The 23175-nt window shown below is 42.9% G+C and overlaps 1 protein-coding gene and 1 long non-coding RNA gene across 2 annotated transcripts; both read left to right on the forward strand.

Annotated features, from left to right (window-relative positions):
- Window positions 1–509: 509 nt before the first annotated feature.
- LOC310779176 lies at window positions 510–7722 on the forward strand. The gene is made up of 3 exons (XR_014552818.1): window positions 510–646; window positions 6210–6282; window positions 6424–7722. It is a non-coding gene; the product is annotated as an uncharacterized lncRNA (long non-coding RNA).
- A 5357-nt stretch (window positions 7723–13079) lies between these two features.
- On the forward strand, window positions 13080–21949 carry LOC310779509 (uncharacterized protein; the record flags this gene model as incomplete). The annotated part of the gene is made up of 6 exons (XM_083640039.1): window positions 13080–13092; window positions 15040–15063; window positions 19244–19507; window positions 19895–20140; window positions 20667–20807; window positions 21819–21949. 6 exons carry the CDS (start codon window positions 13080–13082, stop codon window positions 21929–21931), a joined length of 801 nt encoding a protein of 266 aa, XP_083496165.1. The 3' UTR covers window positions 21932–21949.
- Between the last annotated feature and the right edge of the window lie 1226 nt (window positions 21950–23175).

Raw genomic sequence — 23175 nt, forward strand, 5'->3', positions numbered from 1 at the left:
GTTGTTGACATTGCTGGAAATGCCCCTAGGCTACATGTATAAAGTGAGTTTGATTTGCCACGATTGACTTTTGATTTTTAATATTTATTTGAAATCAGCTTCTTTCAATGGCATCTGGGAGAGCACAGAAAGCCTGGATTTTTGCATTTCCAGCAATGTCAACAACAATAAAAATTTGGCAGATAAGGTGTCCCCCTACATGTATCAAGTGAGTTTGATTTGCCACGATTAACTTTTGATTTTTAATATTTATTTGAAATCGGCATCTTTCAATGGCCTCTGGGCGAACACAGAAAGCCTGGATTTTTGCATTTCCACCAATGTCAACAGCTGTCAACAATGCAATATAACATTTTCCAATGGTATGTGTATTCAATTACCGTGACATCAGTTCAATTTGTGTATTTTAGCGAGTTTGAATGACGTCTTTTATTTTGAAAAATCCTGGCCGGAAATTGGGGAAAAAATGTTGCTAGGTTTATCCTGCTAGCTGTGATCACCAAATACATGGAAGACAGCCTACATCTCTACAGAAATTCCAGGACAACACAGGACTAGGCCTCTGACCAAGGTTTCTTTGTGTTCCGATCCAGTCTACAACTACTGCGCACAACGAAGGTCACCTTTGGAAACGCAAAAACTCCAAGTAAGGCTAAATCATCTATGGGCAGAATTAGATTAGCTTTAGCCTTAGCCTTAGCCCCATAACGTGACGCCTTCTTACTGTACAGCAGTCGGCGCCACACAGCGTTTTAGAATCCAGAATAGGTGGACAAGGCTGTTCAAAAAGCTCTCCTACCCGTATCCGACCTCCGATTGCAGATCCGAAGATATGATCGCCAGCCTAGTTAAGCCAGTAAGTTCGCCTGGGAGGTTAAATGATACTGCTGCGTGAAACAAGCGTTTAGAAGCAGTCTTTGCACAGCCTGCACTGAATTTACAGCAGGGTGTGTTTGATCTCTCTATCATGGTGCACCGCTTGCACGCGGCGAGCAAACAACACATGCGGCTGTGAGTGATCAACGCAAATCCAGCGCACCTGGGAAGCAAAACATGTCATGAAATACTCAAACTCCCAGGGTTCCTGTCGGCACTGGGAAGCTTCTCCTGCCTACGCCGATGATGTCACAGTCATAGTCAGGGCCGCTGCTGGCCATTTGGGTGCCCTAAGTGTAATTGTTTTGTGGTGCCCCCCCCTAACCTGACGCTGCCAGATGGACGGTATAGCTCCACATGGGTTTCACTAAACCAGTCGATCTGGGTTTGAAGTCACCAGACCCGCTGACGGAGGCGGGCACTTTGTCCAAGCTACTTGGCAGGTGATTGGATGACCCATCTGTCTATCACCGCTGGTGGGTGTTAACTTCAACCAATCAGATCGCGGAAGGTGCCTGTGGATGATCTCCGTGGTATTCATTGATTGAGTCCTCGCGGTCGTAAAGTCACCTTCGAAGCATTTAGTTAGATTATAACGAACTAGTTGTGTGGCTTAGCCTTCCCAAATGTTGAGGGTCGTTTTTTAGAATTTAATACATAGAATTGGGAACATTACATTCAATTTCATTCAGACTGCCTGTCACTTCCGCGATGTTGACGAGTGAAAAGAACTACAAAGACCATGTACCCACTACTTGCCCAGACGAGCCTGCCCGCCTACGGCCGCCGCTGATTCGTCGGCCCGGCAATGGCCGGCATGGCTCGACCAATCATCTTAAACTGCCTGTGCGGGTCCAGACCGTCACGGAGAACCAAATGAAATGTGAGTTCACGTGACGGGCGGTTTACCAGGCTACCCCCCCCCCCCCCCCCCCCCCCGCAAAACTTTCAATAACTGTCAAACGAAAGACTGCAAAATCATTAATTATGAACGATACTAGTGTATCTCACATTACATTACATGTGGCAAACAAACAATTGTTAGAATTACTGTACATGTCAGCAAACAAGCGATTGTTAAACTGTACATGCAAGCAGGGGCGGACTGGGATCATAATTCAGGCCAGGCATTAGATACCAAGCAGGCCAGGCCAATACGGGCTGACGTGTGACAGCCCAAAATTTTTTGGGCTGTTTGAAGCCCAATTTGGGCCATTTGAAGCCAGATTTGGGCTGTTTGAAGCCAGATTTGGGCCATTTGAAGCCCGATTTGGGCCGTTTGAAGCCAGATTTGGACCAGTTGAAGCCAGATTTGGGCCGGTTGAAGCCAGATTTGGGCCGTTTGAAGCCCAATTTGGGCCGTTTGAAGCCCAACTTGGGCCGACTCCAATTTTACAATGAGATGCACCCACTTCAACCCTGAATAAAGTAATAAAATCACTAGTAAACCAGTAGGCAGCGCCTGGCCTGCTGTTCAGTGAGTGGCCTGACTGAGGGCACCAAAAAAAAAAAAATTTTTTTTTTGGTGCCCTCAGTCACATGATGCCCTACGCAGTCTGCGTACTCTGCGTAATGGGGTGCGGCGGGCCTGGTCATAGTCAAAAGTCAAAAGGAACTGGACATAGTAAATGAATGAACACCTTAGGACATAATGAAGAGGTGTCTGGTGCCAGACTGAACCACAATAAAACAGAAGGAGTCTGGTTTGGAGAGAATAACTCTCGACCTGTAATTCATATAAATGATAGAAATTATATGACAGTTTTAGGTATTAAAATAAGTAACAATTGTTATGAAGAAAACTGGGATAGCAAAGAAACAGAAATAAAGGAAGAACTTGAAAAGTGGGGCAATAAAGGAAGTACCGGTAACTATAAAATTAGAATATTAATAATAAAAATGTTTGTTTTATCCAAATTATTGTTTTTAGCAACCGTTTTCACAAAAGGTCACAAAAAGGCAGTTACTCTATAAGAGTAAGAAGGAGGGAGGCCTTGGGGCTGGCCGGTTGCACCAACTGGTCTTAACTATGCCTGGTCGTAACTCCTACGTCGGTCTTAGTTAAGACCATGGACTTACGCCTGTTGCACCAACACGGCTTATGTCTGGTCTTAACTATGCTGGTCGTAGCAATGCGCGTCCATGTGAATTGCCAGGGAATGCACCCTGATTGGATGATGTTGCAAAAAATGTGCCTTGCGATCGCGACCTGCTTGGAGCACTGTGCCACTACGCTCTCTCAGCCACTACTGTAAAACACCCTCCCTCCTCCCATCCTCCCTCGCTCCGGGGGAAAAATGGCGGCTATTGAGCAGACAGAGTCAGTCTGAATGAAATTGAATGTAACGTTCCCAATTCTATGTATTAACTTCTAAAAAACTAACGGCAACATTTTGGAAGGCGGGTTAGGTTAACTAGTTAGTTATAATCTAACGTCGTGCTTTCAAAGACGGCGAACTGGCGGTGTTACGACGATGACGGTCAAAAAGGTCTCCGCGGAGATCTCTGTTACAGGCAGGCTCTACGCCTCCTCCTGACGAGGCGTAGGAGTTACGCCTGGTCTTAGTGAAAATAAGGCTTAAGTCGTCTTGGTGCAACCGGCGTAGCTGTTAGGTCGTAAAGTTACGACCAACTTAGCTTAAGACCAGTGTAAGACCAGTTGGTGCAACCGGCCCTCTGGGGTTAAAACTAAACATTGTTTTTTGTAAGAATGTTGCATCAGCCATAGAGCGAAAGGCCATGTGGATAGGTGAGGCTCTGAGCTGGACCCAAAAAAAAGGACGCGCAAGGAGCTCAGTTCCATATTATAAACTTTTGTATGGTGATTTTGTAAACAAGTTTGCACACATGAATATTGCGTGGAATGAAATGTCCAGCAAATATATATATGTAAAATTGTGTAATGACTTGTATGGTGGTGTTTTCCCCTACAAACATTTAGATGAAGCAAGCTCTCAGGTCTGTATTAAAAATATACGAGTCTCTCAGAAAACAAGAGAGACATCATGTGGCTGGTCTCAGTTGGCAGACTAGCAGTCCGAGCAGTCGTCAAGTGGAGCTGCTTTGCTAAAACCAAAGAGTGTCCTATGGACGACTGCAAGGAGGATGAAACCATAGAACATCTGCTCCTAAAATGTGAGCGATCTAAATATGTTTTGGGGAAAATGGTTATTGGTTAGTATTGGTCTTAATGTTACTGTGAATTATAATGCTGTGATGTATGGTGTTTTTAATGAAACGATGCCAGGGCCACACCAGGACTTTTTCTGGACAGTTGTTTGTGTGGTCGTGAGCAAATTGTGGAAGACGAGGTGTGCCACAGTTATCCACCAAGCCGTCATCCCAGGTGAAGTGGTCTATAAACAAATCATAACAGAACTGAAAAGACAAAGAACACTGGACATCAGAACAAAAAGACCCACACCCTGGCACCTGCTTACCTAATAGACTTCTTATTTGTTGTTAAGTACTCCCTTCTACTGTTTATATATATATATAAAAAAATGTATTACTGTAAATGTTTGTTACCCCTGACTGAATAATTCAATAAAGTATATTTAAAAAGGAAGCTTCTCCTGTCCTCAATACGGCACAGGCTGTGCAAAGACTGCTTCTAAACGGTTGTTTCACGCAGCAGTATCATCTTTCTCGCGCTCTCTCTCTGATCTCCGTTATTGTATGTGATCAAATTCTCTCATGTGTCCAACTAACTCAAGAAAACCACGGCCGTCGGAGCCATTGGTTTATTACCCTTTGTTCACACACACACACACACACACACACACACACACACACACACACAGGACTATATTGTAGGCTTGAGTTGTTTTGATTCTTACTGTTTGATATTGAATTAATAGAATATAGGCTAAATCTAATTCATAGATAGATCGTATTCTGCTTGTTGTCTTTTATTTATCAGAATCACTTTTATTGCCACGATATGCAGATTAATCGTGCATTCCTTTATAACTGGGAATTGGTAATCTTACGACTTCAAAGGTCATGAGCTGGGACGGTGATGTCACCAGAGCTGGTATTTCCCATTCTAAACTAACCTCGCGTCACCAGGCTCTTCTCGGCGAGAAAGAGCCTGGTCTCCGTTCACAAGTGATTTTGTCATCCTGCCTGTTTCCGGCCTAGAGCCCGCCCTAGACAGGAAGGAAGAGCGGAAATAGCTCGTTAACTTGACAATTAGACACAACGAATCAGAAAATAAAACGGCAAACAACAAAACAAAAGATGGACGTACCGAACAAAGTTTTTGAAGAAGTTCTTGTAGAAACATTGCGGATTCACAATCTCACATATTTTAAGCCAATACAGAAGCTTTACTTTTCAAACAAATGGCCAGTTGATGGAATAGTTATAACGCTAGTTGTCTGTCCGCTGTTATCGATAATGGAGGATCGAGTACAACAGTTGAAGCATCTGTGCTGGGACAGACATGGACATTGATCATAAGATTTCACATGGCGAGTACTCCATTGTCTTTGGCTCTCCAGAAACCTTCCTCGGCAGTTACTAGAAATGTGCTAACGCTACTATACAACTTGTGTTGTTGTTCTTTTCAGGCTCTAGCTAACGTAACCTCGCCACGTCAAGCTAACGGCAACAAGGACGTTTTTTGGCGCACTTATTTCCAGTGTTGCTTCCAGTTCCTTGGTTTACGCCCCCATGACAAAAAACGGGGTGAAAGGTGCCCAGACTATTCCAAACTCGTAGGAGCCTCAGCAGCCCCGACCTCAAAAATCCAAGATGGCTGCGCAGCGCAACAACAGTAGTTATAATTGTAGTAATGTTGTTTAGCACTTCTGGTTTGTTTGTGTCTGATTAAATCAGCTGTACACAAAGCACTGCCTAACATCTATCTGTGTGGACATGAGGCTGCAGTGTTTGTATGCGCAAAATGCCACGAAATGCCATGTTATCAACTGTTATTGCTAACAATGGCTAGTCTGGCTAGCGACTGGATCTGACCAATGAACAGTGAACTTCCCAGCTCAAGTTTTCTGCAAATGGAACGCTAACAAAACGGATGTGACATCATTTAGCCTCCACATCCCAGTTATTTTGCGATAAAGGAACGCACTATAAATATAAGGACTTTGTCTTAATTTATTAAATGAAATTATCCTCTGCTATTTAAGAACTCACAAATCTTCAACATTTAGATTGTAATGTCCTTCAAACTTATTATTATGATTATCTAAATACATTTTAAGCAACATACCATTCATTCCATTTTGAACAATTTCCTAAAGAGTTTGAGCCCCCATTTGTAATTCCAATTGTATATGACTGATTTAATTTAACCCCTGCTGTATCTACAGAGCTGCTTGGTGGGAGGACAGACATCTGGCGTAGGAGGGGAGGAGCATTGTCCAAATGAATTCTTCAGAAGAGGTGAGAAACATATCACTGTTGTATCACTGATGTTGCAACACACACACACACACACACACACACACACACACACACACACACACACACACACACACACACACACTGTGGCCCTGCCCTAATTCTTTCTTTGTGTCTTTATAGAAACAGAGAGACACCAACAAGAGACCCAAACACATTCACACTGGAGAGAAGCCCTACAAATGTGACCAATGTGCGAGCAGTTTTAATGTGTTAGGTACCCTAAAAAGACACAAACGCATTCACACTGGAGATAAGCCCTACAAATGTGACCAATGTGTGAGCAGTTTCAATGTGTTAGGTAACCTAAAAAGACACAAACACATTCACACTGGAGATAAGCCCTACAAATGTGACCAATGTGTGAGCAGTTTTAATGTGTTAGGTAGCCTAAAAAGACACAAACACATTCACACTGGAGATAAGCCCTACAAATGTGACCAATGTGGGAGCAGTTTCAGTCATTTAGGTGCCCTAAAAACACACAAACACATTCACACTGGAGAGAAGCCCTACAAATGTGACCAATGTGTGAGCAGTTTCAATGTGTTAGGTAACCTAAAAAGACACAAACACATTCACACTGGAGATAAGCCCTACAAATGTGACCCATGTGGGAGCAGGTTCAATGTGTTAAGTAACCTAAAAAAACACACCCAACGCATTCACACTGGAGAGAAGCCCTACAAATGTGACCAATGTGGAACCAGTTTCAGTCAGTCAAGTAACCTAACGACACACAAACGCATTCACACTGGAGAGAAGCCCTGCAAATGTGACCAATGTGGGAGCAGTTTCAGTCGGTTAAGTAACCTAACAACACACAAACGCATTCACACTGGAGAGAAGCCCTACAAATGTGACCAATGTGGGAGCAGTTTCAGTCGGTTAAGTAACCTAACAACACACAAACACAGTCACACTGGAGAGAAGCCCTACAAATGTGACCAATGTGGGAGCAGTTACAGTCGGTTAAGTAACCTAACAACACACAAACACATTCACACTGGAACGGGCTACTGGTGTGACTGCTGTAAGAAAATGTTCACTTGGTCATCTGGTCTGAAGAGACACCGCTGCATCTAACCTGAAGAGCGCCCTCCACTGTCTGCAGGCGGAACACACTTCTCTCTGTCCAACCAAACATGTAATCAATGAATCAAAGTTCAGTGACAGTCTGATTATGCATAATCATGTTTGTTTCTGACATTGCATTGCTAGAATGTAAACAACAATGTAAGAATGTCATCACAAAGTAAATGGAGAGCTTGTGAAACTGATTTGTGATTACTGCAGCAGAATAACATGCAGCTAATATCACCATTATTTTTTGTATTGACATAGTATATTGAATTCAGATATATTATCCCCAAAGTTTACTAACATGAATTAAACAAGAACAGTGACATCAACAAAGGCGAGTTCATATTAAAGGCACAATGAATTTAAACCTCATCTCTTCGGTGTATTACTTCTAGCCTGGTAATTAACTAAAGTAACTAAGTCACAACAAGCATTGCCTATTACATGAATGATCTGTGAAAGCATATTTGAATGTCTTCATCTAATGTTTAATTCATTGATTAATCAGGTTTAACAGTTTAACTTTATTGCGATTTGGTTGTAAAGTTTGCTGGGTCAAAGTGAGGTAATCATTTTTGATGTAATAAACTTTTTGTACCACCAGGTGGCAGTTACCTGTACTGGGACTCCTGCAGGTGTAGCAGTTAGCACAAGTTTGGTTAGCTACCTACCTGGTTGGGTAGCTACCTATGATCTTTTTCCCTGGATGCTAGAAACTGTAAGTAGCATAATAATACAAAATACCAGAGGGGAACCATCAGGGACCTGAGGGCCGTTAGATATTCTAAACAATAATATTTTAAAGTTGTTACAATTTTATTTTATTAATTCATAATTTGACAATTAACTTCTAAACATATTTCTGAGGAAATGAACCCATTAAAACGGCCTATTCAGTTTGTGTTGGACGGTGAAAGGTCGGAATCAGAATTTTGTACTTCACAGTTGCGGTGAAGATATATGCAGCTCTATTTTGCGCTGTGGGCTTGCCCGCTGTAATTTCAGCAGAGGGCCGGTGTGTCAATCCGATGTGATCGTATTTGGAATGACAGTCAAATTGACCAATCATATATTCTCTCTAAATGGGCGGGCCAAGTCCTTGCTACCTTTGTGGCAGCCAGGATTTCAGGGTAATGCAACACTTTATGGAAAGGATAATTATCATGTCTTTGAGCATGAAAAACCATTATTAATTCACATAAGGTACTTCATGAACTATCAGTAATGTACAGGGATTAATAGTATCTCATACATGCATGAATGACGTTTTTGAAACCTTGCAGGACGTCTGCAACATACCTATTGCTCCTAATCCACTTCCAGCAATATTTGGCATTCCACCTGATACAAACTTTTCAGTACCATTTCAAACGGTCCGGGCTTTTCGGGTCTCATTCTTTGAAAGTGGAAGCATGTGTCACCTGCCTCCCACTCATGATAGATGGATTAAGGAGGTGCTCCATTACATCAAACTGAAGGGAAATCAGATGTTCTCTTAAAGGCTACTTCAATAGAGAGCCGCAGGGATGACGTATTTTTGTAGGCAGAACGCGGAAGTCCCGGACTTCCAGGTTCTTCACTGTTTCTGTCTATGGGATTTTTGAATGGGTTTTTGCCGCGATGCTTCAAATACGGTCTCTGGGCAACGCAAGATTAATCAAACACGAACCAGAGTTCAGTCGGATAATCTTCACACATGAGGACCACTTTCATGAGTTTTGTAGCGTAAATGCGAGCCCTAGAAGTAAAAGGCTCGAGCTAAGCTAATCCAGAACTACACACTGTCGCATAGGCTTCTACGTCACGTCAGCACTCAACCTGGACTGTTGTTGATGTGTGCACTGATTACCCCGGGCTGAACGGGGCTGAACCAGGTGAGGGAAAGAGAATTTCCGTGTTCGTCCTTTGAAGTGGTGACGTTATTGACGTATAATATCCCCATCGACTGAACAGTGTAGTCTCATTTAGCCGTTTGCTAGCTAGCCGCCCTTTTAACGGCACGTAAAAGCTTCAAAACTCATAAAAGTGGTCCTCGTGTGTGAAGATGATATTACTAAACACTGGTTCGCATTTGATTAAGCCAGCGTTGCCCAGAGAGATTATTAGAAGCATCGCGCCAAAAACCCATTCAAAACTCCCATAGGCGAAAACAGTGAAGAACCAGGACTGTTAGCATCGATGATTTCCGGACTCGTTCCTGCGGCTCTCTATACCTTTAACAAAACATGGAGGCCATTTTTACCAAATATAAATAACATGGTGGTTGTGCCTGACCCAAGGGTGTATATTAGGGTGTATGTTAGATCGCCGCTCTGGCGGCAGGTGCCAGTATAGGTCACAAGGCGCCTCCCCATGTTAGTGGATGGGGAAATGGACAACCGAAATAATCACAGTACACGTCAGATAGTTTTTTTCCAAAGGGGGTTTGTATCATTTTAGATAGTTATTATCATGCTAATGCCTGTGCAAGTGGTCATTTTTCTGATCAGTTTGTTGTTAAGCAGTTATTTGACATATAAAAAGGGATGATTGACACCTGTGGCAGCCAGTCTCAAGCCGTCATTGGCTGGATAGGCTCTTCATATTATAGAGCTAGCGTTAGTTTTACATAGACAGGACACAGTGCTGCTTTCATGTTATCTACCAGACATATCGATGGACCACAATAAAAAGGACATTGTTTTGAGAAAGGTGCGCAAGGAATTAACATTGTTAATGGGGACTGAAGTAAGTTCAGTAAATATGTGTTTTATTAGTTACTCCAGCTACATTATCGTAGGCTAGCATTAGCCGCTTGAGTTAGCCGGCTGTTTTTGCATTATTTGTCGGCTTAATATTACTATAACTTAACAACCGATAACGATAGCTGGAATAACACAATAATAGACACATTTTCAGAACTGACCAGGTTGTCCAACTGACAGGAAATGTGTTTTATAATGTTAACGTTAAACCGGATATAAGATGAGGCCTAGTACACAACCACTAGCCATTAGCTCATCGCTAACGGGTTAGCGTCACATACAAACAGAGGTTTTATTTTTGGTATTAAAGCAACAAACGTTTTTATATGCATATCTTGGGGAAATGCTTTGACTGTGGGGATGTTCGTTCTTCACAAGCTCCTCTCTTAGCTGTTGTAATGATATAGGCCTACCATTGACATAAATAAGATATAGCTCAGTGGAATATAACGCTACAGAGTCAGAGAAGAGACCAGCCTGGGCTAACGTTAGGTTTGGCTGCCCTACCCACACTGTACCAGTACAACAACGTAGCCTCACGGTTAGATTTGTTAAACCAACATTTGCTCCAAAAGGAATTAAATCATAAAGTTAATCAAAATGCCACAGAAACATTAGGCTAATCAACACAGAGCTGCAAACATCAGTTCATCCGATAATTTCCTTTCCCCCTTATAGCTCAGTGAGAGGCTGAGAGCAGCCCGGAGGTCCGACTTGTCTGGCTGATACAGCTCAATCTCCGACAACGAAAATCTGATTTTCGTACAGGCGTCATTTTGATAAACTGATCTCATAGTGGGAATCTTCCTGGTTACTTTTGGCGAGACAAAAAATATTACAACTTAAAGTACCATATATACAGAGCTAGACTGTATATAAATACACAACGCACTGCGCAAATCTAGAAACAGCAGCTCTACATAAGAAAGTTCAGAGGGGCGGGGACCTCACAGAGGTTCTAACTCAACGGAGCTACTGTGCAGAATCTGGTTCACTGATCTGGCAGGATTTCGGCTTCACTCGACCCTGCTGGGCGGAGATAGCCACGCTCAGTCCATCTTATTTATGTCGATGGCCTGACCCTGATGACAGCTGAGCCCAGGCCCGGTTCTACGGGGGTGCAAAAGCATGCATTGCACCCTTATTTTAATTGTCTGCATGCTCAGTTGAAAAGTAAAAAAAAAAAAAAAATTAAATAAATGCTACAGCTGCACACTTACTGTTTAACACATTCACTGCCAGCAGTTTTTTTTTTTTTTTACTGTAGGTAGCTTCTGCCAGAGGGGTTTTTTGAGGATTCTGGCTCATCTTTCAAGACCTGAGGATTCTTTTCTGCTAAGATTTTGTGAACACAAAATATCTAAAAATAACTAATAGAATGTGTGCTTTCTCTGTCTAAAAGAGTTAGTTTGTAGAGTTAGTAGTTATGTAGGCATTAGCACTTGAATACAGCATGGTTTCAGCGTCTGAAAATTTAAGCTGAGATAAATAGCTTTTTGTGAAATTCGATAGAACAGTCACTTTAACCATTCATTTTTGGCATCAGTAAGACGTCAGACATCTAAACAATAGTTTTGAACAGTCATTTCCTCCATAACTGCAGGAAACATCCCTCTCCTTCAAACTCCTCCCTCCGTGTGTGTTCTTCTTGGCTGCAGCGGGCGTGTCACAAGCTCGTTTCTGTTGCTGCTGCTGCTGTGCCTGTCTGCTGGCGGCCGCTGGGCAAGTCTGGATGGGGCTGCTCGTTTCTTGGAGTTTCGGTTGAGAGCTTTGATGAAGCTTTTGCGATTCTGGTCTTATTTATGCTGCGTGTTTCAAAGTGTGTTCCACCCGTAATCTATTATGCAAATTTGCAATCCCTCACCGCCAGCAATCAGCGCGAAAGCGAAAGCGTTTTCGCCAATCCATTCTACAGTATGAGAATGGTTTCATCGCGCGTTCCCCTGCAGTTTTGGCTCTGCTTTTTCTAGTGAGAGCACTGTCGCCACTTAGTGGGTCGGTGGAATGGATTGTACACGTTCGGTGGCTCCAATATTTATATAAGAGATGTAAAAGGGTTAGATGCACATCCCACGGTAAAAAAAAAAAATCATTTTTTGACGTATTAACACGTCATTGGCAGTGAACGTGTTAAACTTGAATTATAGTTGTTGTTTTTCTTTGTTCTTTGATGTGATTTTATGGCTTTTTGGCACCTATATGTAACCTTTTAAGGTTGAGATAATTGTATTATCATTATATGGTCCAAATATTTCAGTAAAGCACTTGAAACACTTGAAATATTCTTGCTTGGGTGGTATCATTCTACTTGAAATGATGGTCAAATGCATTATTTTTAGTAAAATAACATGTCAGCAGCTCTACATAAGAGCTGCTTCGGCCGGGCATCTGCACCCCTTCCTATCTGGGATGCACCCATAGTCATCTTGTTCTGGAACCGGCCCTGGCTGAGCCCCCCCCCCCCCCTTCCCACACACACACACACTTCCTTCTTTCCCCCTCCTTTTTTCTGGTTTAATCTTCTCTGTCTCTTTTCTAAATTTTTCTTCCTTTTTTCAGTTGGTTGGTTGGTTTTTGTTTCATGTATGTTTTCTGTGGGCATAGGCTTATTCGGCTCTGCCACTCCAGCTCAAAGCACGGATGGGCAGGTTGGTGGGGGGGGGGGGGGGGGGGGGGGGCTGTTTTAGTTGCTTAACCTTAACCAAGTTGTTTTAGTTGCCTAACCTTAACCAAGTTGTTTTACTTGTCTAACCTTAACCAAGGTGTTTTACTTGTCTAACCTTAACCAAGTTGTTTTAGTTGCCTAAAGATACCCAACACTTTAAGCATAACCGACGTGGCCTTTTCAAATGAACCGATGCGAGGCGTATCACCTGCACGCACCGTTTTGCTCATATGTCGTTTTGGGAGTCATTGGAAACAGACTAATTCCGTCATTTTAGTTAAGGGGACATGTTTGTGGGAGGTGTGCTTCAGCCACCATGGAGAATTGACTCTGGCTAATTCTTTGCTTGGACGCAGCCATCAGACGCAACACCAGCAGTGGAGCATCTTTCACTGATGGCAAAGGAATCATCCCTTCAATGGCTGGGCTTTGTTAGTCTATCTGCCCCCTAGTGGCCATTAGGAGGTATGTTAGTGTCTCCAGTCCAGACGCCTCACTGAACCAGGATCCATCACTTGCCTCCTCTCTGCAGCACTGCTCAACTCTATCATTATATATATATATATATATATACTCTACTGTCATTTAGATTCTGCTGTCCGTTCAGTCTTTGCTTTTGTTTCTTTCTCTCATTCATTTTCAGGGAAAATGCTTTATCAGCTCCTTATGGCTTTTATAAGATAAGATAAGATATCATTTTAATAATCCCCCTGGGGAAATGTAGGTGCCACCAGCAGCTGGCCTTTCTTCCTTCTGTGTTCTCTGTCATTGTATTCTAGCACTGTGGTTTGATCACTTCACTCACCACAGTGCAAAGAAACGAAGCTGTTTCCTTCAAGCTGCTGAAGAGAAGAAAAACACAGACTAGATACTCACGAAAAACAAAGGAAGAGGGCGGGTTTGATTTGGTATAACTGGTCAAATTCAAAGTGTTTGTCTCATGTCATCAAGCTGTAGAATGGGGCTCAGATCTCAATGGCTGCTCTGTAAGTAGAATCACATATGCTATAAATATGTACATGTAACTTGTTTTTAATGATCAAATACATCAACTCTAATATACAATTAAAAATCTTTTTCTATCAATATTAGTATTAGTCGAACTGAACAAATTTGCAAACTTAGACAGGAGAAGGTTGAACTTTAAAGGAAGAAAGCTTATGTGCACTGTCTGTCTCCATTGAATTTAGTTCCTCTGAAGGGAAGGGAGGAACACTGATTACACAAAGTGATGACACAATCTGTTTTCTCTCTTTCTTTCTTTCTTTACTCATTTATTTATTATTTATTCCTTTATAATACAATCAACAGAAAGCAACAGAAGCCACTTAATAAGCCATCGTGTGCAGCTCTTTTAATTGTAATATTATACTGTATATTCTATAGGTTCTGGATGGTTCTGTTTTTATGCTGGTTCTGCCTGATGCTCTTTTAATGCTGCAAAGGAAAATTAGAACCACGAGGTTCAGCAAGTCCTTTATTCCATCTGCAATCAGAGTGCAAAATGAACAAGACAGCACAAAAAGTAAACGTTAAACCTAATAGCCTGTTTTCTGTTTCTTTTTCCCTCCTTTTAATATGTTAGGGCGATGATAACTACCTGTATGCACAGTGCACTGTAGCCTCATGTTTTATCTTGTGTGTGTGTGTGTGTGTGTGTGTGTGTGCTGCGTGTGTGTGTGGAGACATGTAGTGCACAAAACTGAAATTTCTAGGTCTCGTCATTTAATGTTTTTATGCTTTTACATGTTTTATTTTTGCACCTTCGATGTCTTCATGTGATTTATGGTTTATTATTATGTTTCTATGTTTGCACCTCTGACCACCTGAATTTCCCTATGGGATAATAAAGTTTACCTTGACCTTGACCTTTAAGGTTGGCCACCCTGAGGCTAGGCCAACACAATGTGTGCTTTAATAAGACAGTTGAAACAGACTTTTAAAAGTAACACAAAACGTACTGTCCCTAGTAAGTAATTACTTTCATTATGCAGTCATTTGTAAAGTAATTAAATTACTTTTTGAGACAAGTAACTAAACTGTACTAATTTTCAGTAACTTGCCGACTTGGGTGAAGTCACATTGATGAAAGACAAACATGTCAAACCTTCCATCTTATGGATGAAGACAATACAAATGGTTTCCATGATGCACTACATCCTCTCTGTTCTCAAGTGCAACTGTCTAACTGCTGCAAAACCTCAAACCAACCTGAGTGTCATTTCTCTTTAGTGCTTCTGACCACAGTGCTGTGCTGCAGACAAACACCAGGTCGGTACACTTCACCATCACAGTCCCAAACTGTTATGGGCCCTTTGTTTGAAACACTGATAGAGAGCTGTGTGTTTTGGAATTTGGACAGGGTTGTTTCCAGAATTGGCAAGGAGCCTACTCTCTGAAGTTAAGCCTTAAAACATTAACTCTTTAAATGCTTATCAAAATAAGAAATGCCGCTTCAATAGTTGTGTCCTTGTGGAGAATGTCGCAGTCTTGTGGTCATAATACACAGACGGTGTGTCAGGTTTTCTGTTTCAGACTCTGTAATGCTTAAAGTGTAACTTACCCCCAAAACACTTTTTTTCAGCTTTTAACCAATATGGCTTTTGGGGTGTTATGTGAAGAATTCTGGTCAAAATGTCCACATTTGAGACCACATTTATAATATTCTACAATCTTTATCATTTTCAACAGCATAAGTGCCCTCTATGGGTTCAAACCTGCTTTTTTTTTGCCCTCCAAAACAGTAGGCTACAACCTGATGTCACGGCGTACTCCCCCCTTTCCCACTCATGTGATTTTTTTTTTCATGTGATTATTACTGTAGTTCACGCCAGGAGAGTTGCAACATCTCCATTCACTCCAATGGACCAGTTTTTAGCGCGAGCCCTTTAAGAGCGCAATGCATCATGGGTAATCGCCTACTGTGGCTAATGTTAGCAGCTAGTTAGTTATGTTACATGGCAGTAAAACACCACTGAATGACGAAGTTGATATAACTTTTAACCAGTTCGGCCAAAACCGTTTCCATGCGGACCCATCAGCGTTGGTTAGTTGTTTATATATAGCCACGTTGATACACTGTCACACACAAAAGGGGGATTGGGAGGCGGGTCATAGCATCTCTGTCGATGATTTGATTTGACAGTTTTGGGGACTGGTGTTGGCGTTGTCCAATCCTGGCGTGTTTCCACCCCCAAATCGATTGTGTTCTGGCGCAAAGCGAATGGGTTCCAGGACGAACAGGCTCTCTGAGGCACACGCCAGTTATATTATGTTTAGAGTAGCACAGTAAATACAATAGATTCAAGATTCAAGATTCAAGATTTTTATTGTCACTCCATGGTACAAGTATCACGTGTGAAATGCTTGTGCTGTGGACTCCGTTTACGACATAGTACAAATATAACAAGGCATGTGCGTGCAACAACAATAAGCAACAAGGCAATAAGCAATAGGCAACAATAAGCAATAATGAGCAGCAATAGGCAATAAGGCAGTATAGTGATAAGACACGTCCGAGACAGTGGCATATTCACTGCACATGGGTGCACATGTCATGTGCATACGTTAGACGTGCTTAAACATTTTAAATTCGACGTATTTGACATACAGGTGCAAATAGCATGTACCTTATTAACTCATTCATGGCCAGTTTAGGACTGCCAATATTTAGCACAGGCCAAAGATTTTCATAATTGTTGGTCATCTTTCAAGACCCACAGTAAATTATCTGTTAGCACCAGAGTGATTTGCAATACCTCAAAATGAAGATGTATGTCTCTGGGTTCACCAGGAAAAAAAAGTGAGCTTTTAGCATGTTCTGTACTCTACTTCTATCCATTTATATACACCCTGTTTTAGCCCAAAAGGTCTCTCTGAGATGACAAACAGGAGAAAAGGCAATTTCTGTAAAATACACATTCTCAAGCAGAACTCGCTCTCAATTCTTTTATTTTGAACTGTATTGACATCAGACATGTAAATACTATTCGTTATGACACAAATGAAAAAATAATAATATATATATATATATATATATACACATGAAGTGCTTTTTTTTTTACATTCAACAATACAGCAGTGTGAGTGAGTGTGCAGACAGACACACAGACAGACAGACAGACAGACAGACAGACACACCGACAGACAGACAGACAGACAGACAGACAGACAGACAGACACACACACACACACACACACACACACACACACGATCCCCCTTCGTTGCGTGATTTCTAACCCCACATAGGATAAGCAATAACCACGCCCTGTGGCGCCGGGATTGGCCAGGAGCAACACTGGAGGGCACGCAGCCCAGCGATTTCATGAACCAACTGAATAGCTCTTGAGAAGGACAGCAGGCTGCTGTGACTGCCGCTTCTGGCTTGTCTTCTTGCCTCCCTGTCCTATACTCCCTACTGTTTGATCGTTCCCGTTTTCCCCTCGGCTATTCAACACTTCCTCACCGCCCTCTGGATTACCCGTCAAACTGATCGATCATTTCCTCATTCCTCCGATGATCCAACGCATCTCTGGAACTTTCTCCCGTTTTCTCCGGCTGGCACACAGGAAAGCGACCAGCTCCTGCAGTGCGCGAGGGGCGTTTCAATGGCGTTTCTCCTGTCTGCACAAGGCAAGCTCCTTACCCGTTTTCTGCTTTTCCTCTTGCTCAATTTCAAAACAACAGCTGCGGTATGTGTTTGTTCACGTGTTGTCTTAGATGCTAGGGACCTGATACTATGTCAGAGGCTGGGGAAGTGTTTGAAATACGCGCTGCAGTAATAAAAACAAAAACACGTCAAACACGTCATTGGCGGGGAGGGCTATTTCTGATAACACGTCAAAGACGTCATTGGCGGTGAATGAGTTAAACATACAATTAAACATTAGGCATACATTAGATGTGCTTAAACATTTTAAATTCGACGTATTTGACATACAGGTGCAAATAGCATGTACCTTATTAAACATACAATTAAACATTAGGCATACGTAATGGTAGCAGCTGCAGTACGGTACGGTACGACTACTACACTATTGTGTATGTTAAGGAGTCTCGTGGCCTGCGGGAAGAAACTGTTCCTCAAGCGATTTGTGCGTGCTTTTGGAACCCTGTATCTCCTCCCTGAGGGTAGCAGGGAGAACAGGCTGTTGTGGGGATGGTTTGTGTCTTTGATGATCTTCAGGGACCTCCTGAGGCACCGCTGGTTATACAGTTCATGCAGTTCTGGCAACTCCCCTCCTGTTACGTGCTGGGCCGCGCGCCTCACCCTCTGTAGCGCCCTGCGGTCCATGGTGGTACAGTTCCCATACCAGGTGGTGAAGCAGCCAGTCAGCAGGCTTTCAATGGTGCCTCTGTAGAAGTCCCTAAGGATTTCTTTCCTTAGCCCAAATTTCTTCAGGCGCCTGAGTCCGTGTATTCGCTGTTGGGCCTTTTTGACAACAGTGGCGGTGTGGCCGGCCCAGGTCAGGTCCTGGTGGATGTTGACTCCCAGGTACTTGAAGCTGTCCACCCTTTCCACCACTGTGCCGTTGATGGTGATTGGGGGGTGTGCGCCCCCCCCTCTCCTGTAGTCCACAATGATCTCCTTGGTCTTGGAGACGTTCAGAGAGAGGTGGTTGTCCTGGCACCATTGTTCCAGGACCCTCACCTCCTCTCTGTAGGCCGTATTGTCGCCCCCCGAGATCAGCCCCACGACTGCTGTGTCTGCAAACTTCACAATGGAGTTTGAAGTTTGAGTCGCACGCAGTCGTGGGTGTAGAGGTCGTACCAGAAGGGGCTGGAGACGCACCCCTGGGGCGCTCCTATGCTGATGGTCAGTGGGGAGGAGGTGAGGTTGCCCACCCTCACCACCTGGCGGCGGTCTGTCAGGAAATCCAGGATCCAGTCGCACATTGCCGTGTTTAGCCCCAGATCCTTGAGTTTGCTTACCAGCCTGGAGGGTACTATGGTGTTGAATGCTGAGCTGTAGTCCACAAACAGCATTCTCACATAGGTGTCCTTGCCCTCCAGGTGGGACAGGGCGGTGTGGAGCACATGTGCTACTGCATCCGCTGTGCTCCTGTTGGGGCGGTATGCAAATTGTAGCGGGTCGTGGTCCGGGGGAAGTGTGGGGCGGATCTTTGATATGACCAGCAATATTCCTGGAACGCGAGTTTAACGAAACAATTGTAATTATGTCCTCTGCATTCTACATCAAATAAAGACATTACTGTTTGTTTTATTTTGTACGTTACATACTTATTGGCCAAGTTATGTTAGTTTATGGGCTAGGAATTCTGCCAGGTTACAAGGGAGTATAGGCGGCCATCTTGACTGCAGAGTTTTCAAATCAAGTAGAATACCGTTTTGCCAGAAATCTGGGGGGGTAAATCCCCCTTTAAGGTCATTTAGTTTAGTCAAAGTGTAAAGGATCATCACTAATGTGACCTTCCTGCTGTCTCTCCTCAGCCTCTCTGACTGTGAGTCCCAGCAGGTCTCAGTTCTTTTGGGCGGAGTCTGTGTCTCTGAGCTGTGAGGACCACAGCTCTGCTGGACGGACGGTGAGGAGGACAACGATCAGTGGACAGACGTCTGAGTGTGGAGCTGGCTGGGGGGAATCAACAACAGGTTCTTCCTGCTGGATCAGTTTCGCAGTCCAAATGGACAGTGGAGTGTACTGGTGTGAGTCTAGAGAGGGAGACAAAAGTGACCTAATCAACATCACTGTCACTGGTAAGACCATATGGCATTCACTCATTATGATAACTAAATAACTGTATTCTTTCTTTCTATCTTTCTTTCTTTCTATCTATCTATATGTTACCGATCGGCACTACCAATGATCATATAGGCGCGGGACAGGACATGAACAATATACAGAACAGAAGGCAAAATGACAGGGCACGGAAGGTGCACCCCGTCTCCTCTTCCTCCAGGTCACCTGACAGGAGTGTGAACTCCCGAAAACTGCTTCCGGGGCAAAATATATATACTATAAATATCTATCTATCTACTGTATCTATCTATCTATCTATATACCGCTATCTATCTATCTATCTATTACAGATTCCAACAGCAAGAGTATTGATGAAGCTGTCCAAATGGATTACATGTGTTCAGGTTATGGTGGTGTGATCCTGGAGAGTCCTCTCCTTCCTGTGATGGAGGGAGATGATGTGACTCTGAACTGCACAACCTGGCCTCCCTCCAGCCTCCCAGCTGACTTCTATAAAGATGGTGTCCTCATCAGGCCCGAGCCTACAGGACAGATGACCATCCACCATGTTTCCATGTCTGATGAAGGCCTCTACAAGTGTCGCATCTCTGACCATATAGAGTCTCCACTCAGCTGGCTGGCTGTGAGAGGTGAGGAGGTTACTCTGACATTTTTATAACTACAAATATAAAACAGATCGTTCCGGTCCAATGATTGGCTGATTGCTTTGAAACAAATACCCTATAAACACACATCTGTGACCTCATCAGTATATCTGTGCTTCATGTTGTGCCTAAGAACGCCTCTTACTGTAGCTGTTGTAAAACCACTGTAAACCACGGCCTCTTGGGGCTTATTGCTTCAATCTTAGCTTGATTAGCTTATCAATTCCTCCATTTTACATTTTGTTACGTTTACGTTTAATGTGTCTTTTGATGTCATTTACGGTGTCTCATCTTGTTATTTTGCATATTATTTGTTCCGAGTGAGGTTTTATTATTATCTGTGTGTGTGGCGTGCGTGCGTGCGTGCGTGCGTGTGTATTGAAATGTTTGAAACTGCAAATTAGACTAAACAGACTGTTTTACACAAAAGGTGTGAATGTATGTTAACAATCTTTGGTTGAGGATTTTTTCCACCTCATCCAGATGTTCACATGTGGGCTTCTTTCCTTAGCTCTCCCCACGACCACAGCTCCGCCCCCTCCTCCAGCTCCCCTCCTGCCGATTGACAGACTGATCTGCCACCTAGTGGTGTTCTGCCCTTACTTCATCTCAACTCTCCTAATGCTGTCTTTATATTGGGACAGGCGTAGAGGTAAGCCTAACTAGCTAACTAACTAAACCCAGAAATAAATTACTACAGTAGCTAGCTAACTAAATGACTATCTATCTAGTGATCTAATTAGTGATGATCTTTAAGTACGTTTTTGGTTTTGATTTCAGAAGATTTAGGTGAATCTATCAGGTCCCTTCATGTACAGATGTTACTCATTTCGTTTGACCACCTTAACGCTGGGTTCCAAAGGTACTGCCACAGTGGTCCTGAGGAAGGAAGATCCTGCACACTGCTCTTTATCAGCATCACACCATGCAGCAGCCAAGCTGCGGGTGAGGCCGCGCAGCGGGCGAGCTGCAGGGCGGCCAAGGCCACGCATATGACAGTCAGTCTCCTATGTGGGAGTGTCTCTCAATAATTGACAGTGACCATGTATCACCTTGAAAAGACCAAGACAAACTTGAACAAGTGTAACACCACAACATATAGTTATGCCTAATTACACAGAGCTGGAGGGGGTGGAGCATTGTCTATTTAAGATCATTGTGGCAGAAATGCTGTAAAACACTTATCGAGGGTCCAGGGGACCCAAACGTGTGATGATCAATAAATGTTGATGCTGAGCAACAGCAGTGTGCAGGATCTTCCTTCCTCAAGACTCAAGTGATTCTTTCCAACTCAGCTGCATCAGAGAGGATTGATGTGTGAATATCTCCTTTGAAAATGTTTTCTTTGTTCTTTACAAAAGACCCCCCTCACTGCTGCCACAGCAGTGCTGCAGTACTGCCATGCTGCCACAGCAGTGCTGCAGTACTGCCACGCTGCCACAGCAGTGCTGCAGTACTGCCATGCTGCCACAGCAGTGCTGCAGTACTGCCACGCTGCCACAGCAGTGCTGCAGTACTGCCATGCTGCCACAGCAGTGCTGCAGTACTGCCACAGCAGTGCTGCAGTACTGCTGTAGCAACACGTCCAGGTTAAAAGAGGAACATCTGTATTAGTGGTGGATCTAATTATGTAAATGTTCCTTTAACTCTGCTCTGACTGCAGGAAATGCCACGCCCGTCTCCATGGCAACAGTCACACACAACCAGGCTGATGACGGCTTGGAAGACGAGGATGATGACATCACTGCTGATGTCACCACCGAGCATGACTTCTGAGACGGATGGAAGACGGACAATACTTAATTAATGGTCTGCTGGAGTTCAGCAGGACAAGCTAGTCTAGAGCTATAGCATTTCACACATTTCATCCAGTTAAAATGTGTGTGTGTGTGTGTGTGTGTGTGTGTGTGTGTGTGTGTGTGTGTGTGTGTGTGTGTGTGTGTGTGTGTGTGTGTGTGTGTGTGTGTGTGTGTGTGTGTGTGTGTGTGTGTGTGTGTGTGTGTTGGTTAACACCTCTTCTTGCTAACTGAGCTCTGCTTCCTCTCACAGTTTTCTCTTTATATCAAGTGTCACAGTGACACACAGATCTAATGAATCGTTATTTACACTTGAAGAGTTCATTTGCAAAAACAGGTAAACGCCATTCTTAAAATGAACAAACAACATCTGTTTGATACTCCCTGGAGTGCACATAGAAAACATTATTGATGTGATTTATGTGAAAATTATCAGATGAATATGTTTTAGTTATGATTGATAATAAAAAAGTGCCAAAAATAAACAAATTACAGTATAAATACACCAATATCTAAAATAAAATGACAAAAAATCCAAACGGAGTTACCTGTTTTTGCAAATGAACTCTTCACTTGTAAATGAAAATGTTAGATTTTATGAATAACATAGTATAGGCTACTTGCTTTTATTGTTTACATGTGGCTTAATAAATAATAGACATGCAAAATTATTTAAAAAATGTTTTGTAAACAGTGACTTTATTACTGATTCACAGTCAAGTCATCTCAGTGTTCTGTGTGGTTAATTTGGATCCAGGCCCGTAGCAACCATTGAGGACACCGAGGTCATGACCTCGCTATTTTCCCACACACACACAAAAAAATAAAAAAAAATAAAAATAGCCCTGGCCCCCTGATCTATTCATCTGTCATTGATGTTTTAAAGCCCTCATAAATTAACATGATTATGACAGTTGATCAAAAATGCAACAATTTGCTTCCTCTCTGTTTGCTATAGAAGGAAGAGACATAACTCACTACAACGTTCAAATTTTGCATTGGGGCTAGACTTTGGGGACAGTTCTATTGAAGTGAATGGGTAAGTAACTCCCCTGTAAGTGATGTTTGTGTAGATGGGCCATTGTATTTAATTGAGCAGTATTCTGCCATGTGACCTGTATGCAGAATATAAATTGTATTATACGGGGAGACATTTATTTTTTGTATCATTTTAAAGCAACAGCACAGTAAAGACGATATTAATCTAACATGATGTCTGTAGTT

This window comes from Poromitra crassiceps, assembly GCF_964638095.1.
Source record: "Poromitra crassiceps genome assembly, chromosome: 7".
Lineage (NCBI taxonomy): Eukaryota > Metazoa > Chordata > Actinopteri > Beryciformes > Melamphaidae > Poromitra > Poromitra crassiceps.